Source organism: Gavialis gangeticus, unplaced genomic scaffold, assembly GCF_001723915.1.
Source record: "Gavialis gangeticus isolate Ggan-Ray unplaced genomic scaffold, GavGan_comp1, whole genome shotgun sequence".
Classification (NCBI taxonomy): domain Eukaryota; kingdom Metazoa; phylum Chordata; order Crocodylia; family Gavialidae; genus Gavialis; species Gavialis gangeticus.
The window spans coordinates 173871062-173877206 of NW_017729022.1; the positions used below are offsets into that span (position 1 = coordinate 173871062).

The following is a 6145-nucleotide window of genomic DNA, read 5'->3' on the forward strand; positions in this document are numbered from 1 at the left end:
AGAGTCCTGGACACAGCTGTATCAACTGTAGTCACACTTGAAGGTCAGGCTTTCCTGAAAAATTCAGTCCCCAGAATGTGAATAATGACTTTGCAAGAAGAGAGAAGGCGGGGCTGTCTAAGCTATGCAAGACAGGCAGCAGGCATCAAATCTCAGGAAATACACCTCTGGCAGGCTGGGATCAGCAAGTCCTGCTGGGCCATTTGCTTTGGTTTCCTGCCAAAGGATTGGTAAGACATACAGCAAAGAATGTGCAATGACTTTAAATATGAATTTCAAGTATTGTACAGTCCAATATCATTCACTGAAGCTTCCATCACACGCTGCGAGAGGCTTCACTCTAAGGCTCAGCAAGGAATGCGAGTTGATTTAATTTTATTCATACCAACAGACATGACTGGCAATGGAACAGAGCACCCTTCACCTGTATGATGGTAACCAAGAATGGCCACCACAAAACAGTGGCTTGTTGACCAAGGTGACATAAGGTGGTGGCTTCACACTACCCCACCTTGTTTGCATGCAGAGAATCCAGAGAGTGACTGTTTAGCAAAATGGAGCTCCTCTTTCCACCTTTTGTTTTCAATCTTGATCAGGTCCATATTGGGGGGCTACATGTTGGAGGGCTGAACCTGTCTTGGGGACACAGCTTCATTATCAAAGACTGTCAGCATTCCCCTTTTGCAAGCACTGAGAAGGCACCACAGGAAATCAAATACCAAGCTAATCTTTGTCCAAGATATACGACTTAGAAACTTGTGCACAATTGAGAGGTGACATGAAAGACTTGAGTGATGCAATGGAGGGCAATGGCTCCAGGCTGACCCAGCTAGAGTAACCAGGCCAAGCATGGGAGCCAAAAGCCATTAATCACTGTAATTAGCATCTACAAGATATGTGAGAACTACTTAAACAGATGCATGTTGAAGAGGTGGCTACTGCATTTTGAATGGAGGCAGACAATTAATCTCCATGCTGTAATTGCTATACTTTCTTCTGCTGTTGATTTAACATGGCAGGGAACCGCAAGACTCATACCTATTATGAAATACCCAAATACAAGTCAGAATGTAGAGTAGCAGTTCTAGGTCAGAGTTTCATCATTACTTAGTTTTCATTCAAACCTCAGAGCAGTAGTTTGCATCCAACGCATATAACATCTCTGGTAGTTTTAGAATAAGGAGACAACACTTAAGTGACTTAGAAAGAGTTGGGTATGTTAGCCAGCCCTCTTCCCACAGGCAGGACTCCCTTCGTACACTTATACAAAACACCTGACTTTAGGGATCACCCAATTTACAGAATAGGACCCCTTTCCAAAACTTATGGTCATGATGTTAAAAGAACTACAGGGGACACTATGGTAGCAATGCAAGGCATCTCCTTCAGCTGAAGTCCACCAAAGAACATAAACCAAATCCTGGGAATTCAGGACCCATTCTGCAAACCACTAAACACCTTTATTTACGTGTTTGTTGTAGCATGCTACAGGTGCTGGTTGCTTTACAGACACTCAAGAACAGAGTCCCAGCATGAGGAGCTTGCAGTCATGTGATGGACAGCCAGCCAAGTAGAGAAACAAGAGAATAGAAGGAGTTTCTATGCAGACATCAACAAGACTAACTGCTGGGGAGAGTCAAGAGCACTTGCTCTCTTAGCATTCAAACAGTGCGTTGCACATTTGGTCCTAATTGACTTTTTTTTTTTAAATGACTTGTCAGTTTTGCTTGGGGTCCAAGTTGGCACAAGATGGAGTATTTTAAATATGCAAAGAAAGATGGTCCATAAAACCCAGTTATGGAATCCCTCTTTGAACTCAGTGTTTTATTGCTTGTGATTATTGCTTAGTTACAGTTTGACACAATGTTGCTTTGGGATAAATTGGCACCTACTACATAATTTAAAATACCACGTAGTATCTTACAGCTTGTACAACTGGCACTTAGTAAGGAAGTACAAAGATTTGTCATTTTAACCCAAGACTTAAAAAAAAGATAAAATATTTATATCCTTTATTGTTGGCAGGTGAACGTTCATTGTAGAAGGCCCCTCAACAAGTGACCAGAAAGTAAATAACTACATCCCCGCAAAAATATATAAAAGTTATAAGAGACTTCTTTCATATTCACACCAGCCCTCTGGGTTTGGTACTGTGCACTTTTCTGAAAGAGACAAGGGCTTTACATTCACTAGCAAAGTAGGATGTTCATGTCTAGACTGGATACCTTGGGTGACAGAAGAGACAACACTGTACCACAAGTTGTCTTCCTGGCTCTTGCCAGTATGGTAATATTTGCTCTCAGTTTTTTCCATCTAAACTGACAGTCTCAAGATCTACCAGTTCCTAGTGATTGATAAATATTTACAGTTGGTTAAAATTTGAGGAGAGTCATTTTGAGTAAAGAGAAGACACCTGCAATCAGGGCGTTGCATTTGCTCCACTGACCTGTTATCTATGTGAAGTGTGAAAGATCTCCATAAGGTAAGTGATTAAACAGTAAATGCACAGGAGAAGTCCCCGAGGGCTGCCTCTCTCTTCTCATCCCATTCACAACGGTAGACAGCTTAGAAAATAATCAATCCCAAGGCGGCTGCTCTTTAATCTCCAAGCACAGCTGCAGATCACACACTGAATTATTTCTGTACCTCCCCTTCAGGCACAGCTTGCAGTTCAGAGTGCTTGGGGGATTAGCTCTTTTAAAGCAGGACCAAGTGCTCCACCTTGTGTTAGTCCTGGAGATGACCAGAAAGGCTTCTATGCCTTTTCCAGGCCCCTAGCAGGTTCCACTGAACACGTAACAGAGTCTTCTGCTTGGGTACCCTTTGCTCCCATGGTGCCATATGACTGGTGCTCAGTCTGAGCTAGTGTTGTCCTTTCCGTAGGGTGATGAAGCAGGACCCGTGGGATGTACATCTAAAATAGTAGATGTTTGGGATTTTATTACTCCATCATGTAACTTTAACAATGGAATACTTTGCTGCATTTCAAATCTCTTCCTATCATCATCCCTCTATCTTTGCATCTCTGCCTGCCTCACCTGAACACCTACATCTCCCCGAACCCTGGAAGAAATATTTTAGTGCAAAACTCAAGTGTGTATGCATGTCAATAAGCGTGCCGTTATATACCAAGGTTTCTACCCACATTCACATGGGCAGTACAGGAAAACCCAATATATAAATCAAAATGCTGCGGCCATTTTTGATGATGTAGCATTTACATTCTAGCATTCACAACTCCCTCTTTGTCCCCATGCAATGTGACTGGTCAGGCAGCATTCAAAAGCAGCCAATCACACAGTGCATGGTGTAAAAATGTAGCGAACTGGAACACATCGTAGATTTGTACCAAAAAAAGAATCTATTTAAAAATACAGTATTGCACCTATTGCTAAAACATCATTCTAGGTCAGTTGTCACCAACCAGTGGCCCTCGATCCACCAGTAGATCTTGGAGCCTCTTGGAGTCTATCCAAGGCTGGGGTGGGGGGCTGAGTGCCCATGTGCACGCATGTGCACACCTCAGCCCCACGGGTCAGTCCATGGGGGAAGGAAGGGGCAGGGGCTAGACTGACACCCCTGTGGTGAGGGACAATGCTGCAGAGGCAGGAACAGGGGGGCCCCAGCTGGATGGGACTTAATTGCTGGGGAAGCATGCCCCCAAATAATTTTCTCTCCCTCTGCCTCAATCTGCGCCCCCCGCCACAGACTTACCTACTGGATGGTGGAGGAGTGGGGGGAGGCAGTGCACAATAGATCTTGGGTTGCTTTTAAATGCAAAAGGTGATCTCCTACATCACCACATTCAAACATGCTGGACAAGCACATTGTTTTGATTAGCTTGTTCTTAAGTGAATTAATACCTGCACCCCCACACCACTCAAACTAGTAACATCCTACCCAAGCCCTTTGCCTGGCAGGGTTAGGAATTCATTTTTCAAGGCAAGGTAAGAAAGACTACTGTTTTTTTGTTAAGGACTTACAGAATGTCTTGGAGCTTCTCCTCTGTCAGTGTCACTTCCTCTTCCACCTGACACTTCTTCTATCTGAAGGCAGGAAGGGGGTGGGAGGAGGGGAAATGTCAAATTAGTAAATCGGTGCTACAAAGAATGGTTTGGTAGAAGGTAGGATGGGAGAGACTAACAGGCTAGTGTCTAAGGTGCACCCTTCCCTAGCTTCTGCTGGACTTCAAGGTAACATGGTTAACTACCTCTGTGCACACAGAATTGGATGTAAACCTACATGCAGTAGTAGGTTACTGGAGTGTATATGTTAAGCACAAAGCCCACTTACAAAGTTATAACAAACTCTACTATTGCAGATGCTTCTCTCAACCCTCCCCCTTGTATCTGCCTCCCACACAATCACCTTGGGCTTTGAACTCCTCTCCCCACCACCCTGTGACATTTTCAATATGCAAAACTACCCATCTCAATCCAGAACCTCCTCAGTACATTACAGGAGTGAACCCTTTTGGGCTGACCCAGCTGCCACTGACATAAATGGAAATTTTGGCTTTGGCTCCAGAGGGAAAAGACTGTGCAGTGTGAAACTGGCCAGGGCTGCTGGCTGCTTATCATCACTAAAATTCGATACCATTTACCTTGTAATTCAGAGGGCTCAGGTACTTGAAGCAACCAAAACAGGTGTAAGCTAAGCAGACAACAATGGTGATGCTGACAACTAGGAATGTGAACATAGTTGTGGGTGCTTTAAAACCTAAAATAAAACAAAAACAAACTAGACAAGGTGAAAAAAAAATCTATCAAATAAAAAATATTAGTGTGGGAGAAAAAAAAAAAAAACAAAACCAAAAAACACCCAGCCAAAGAACTACTGCTCTTAACCCCCAAGTCCCTTCTCTGTGTTCTCTCCCATAACCCTCAGATACTCATATTTCTCCTAGAGTACTGGACAAAGCTACCTTCGATGCTGGTTAATGAAACACAGACTGGCTTACCCCAGCACAAAAACTTTTATCCTGGGATCCTACAGAATATAAGCTCACTGTCCCACTATAAGCACCCGTGGAGTATCCAATAACGTTGCTCTATGACAGCCAAGGCTAGTTGGAGTTAACTGATACTCAAGCTGCATGTATAAACAACTGTCCCAGACTGATGAGATGGGGGTCAAAACTGAGGACAATCAGCTAGGGATTAAACTGGCTGTCTGTTTTTTGCTTTAGTTATCCATAACAATTGTTGGGGAGTCCTACAGGTCACTCAAGAAGCTGTAGAAGTTGTGCACACAGCTATTGCCAGGTTAGGGACTGAGACTGCTAAAACTTAAATCATGAATTAACCACAGATTCCACCCTTGGCATCTGCCCTTGTCCAATTCATTATTTTCACTGACAACTTGGATGATGAAACATGAAGTACAGCTAGAACATTTGTAAAAGGTGCCAAGCTGGGAGGGGCTGCAAGCCTGCCAAAGGACAGGACCTTCAGAAAGTCTGGATAAAAACTTGCGAGTGGGCCAGAATCTACAATATGAAAGCCATTAAAAATAAGTGCAAAGTGCTATGGCTGAAGGAGAAGGAATCAAATGCACAAATACAAAATGGGGAATAACAGGCTAGGCAACTTGTCTGGTGTAACAGGACCTGGTGGTTGTGGTGAAGCACAAACTGAATAGGAGTCAACAATGTAGTGCTGCTGCAAAAAATAAGCAAACTTCATTCCTACTTAAAAATACGGCCTGGGATGTCACAAGTAAGACCTGGAAAGTCCTATTTCTGCTGTGCTTGGCACTGGTGAGGCCTCAGCTGCAGTGCTGTATAGTACTGGACACCCTGCTGACAGAGACAGACAAACTGGAGTTTGTTCTCCTCAGAACTATCAAGAGAACAGGAGCCATGAGAAAAAGCTGAAGGAACTGGATTTGTCTAGTTTAGAAAAGAAAACACTGATGTGAGACAGGACAACAGTTCTTCAGCATGTAAAAGGATAGTGATCTACTATCTTCCACATCCACTAAAAGAAGAACTAGAGGAAATGGTCTTCCCTTGTAGCCACAAAGATTTAGCTAGTATGATTGTAGGGGAAAAATTTTAAAATCAAGAGGGCAATGAAATAATAGAACACGCTACCTAAGGAGGCTAGCACACAATGGGGAACTCCCTACTTGAGAGCACGGAGGC

The 6145-nt window shown here is 43.5% G+C and overlaps 1 protein-coding gene across 5 annotated transcripts in view; it reads right to left on the reverse strand.

Moving 5' to 3' along the window:
- Positions 1–1437: 1437 nt before the first annotated feature.
- Positions 1438–6145, reverse strand: part of TMEM63A (transmembrane protein 63A) — a 53062-nt gene continuing 48354 nt past the window's right edge. For 4 of the 5 annotated variants that reach the window (XM_019516537.1, XM_019516535.1, XM_019516539.1 and 1 more), the window contains 3 exons: positions 4604–4719; positions 3984–4046; positions 1438–2914 (listed from right to left, as the gene is read on the reverse strand). In XM_019516537.1, the coding sequence (XP_019372082.1) occupies positions 2756–2914; positions 3984–4046; positions 4604–4719 (338 nt within the window). In that variant the 3' untranslated portion in view covers positions 1438–2755. The remainder of the gene's footprint in view (positions 2915–3983; positions 4047–4603; positions 4720–6145) is intronic. The other variant, XM_019516534.1, reaches the window with a different exon arrangement.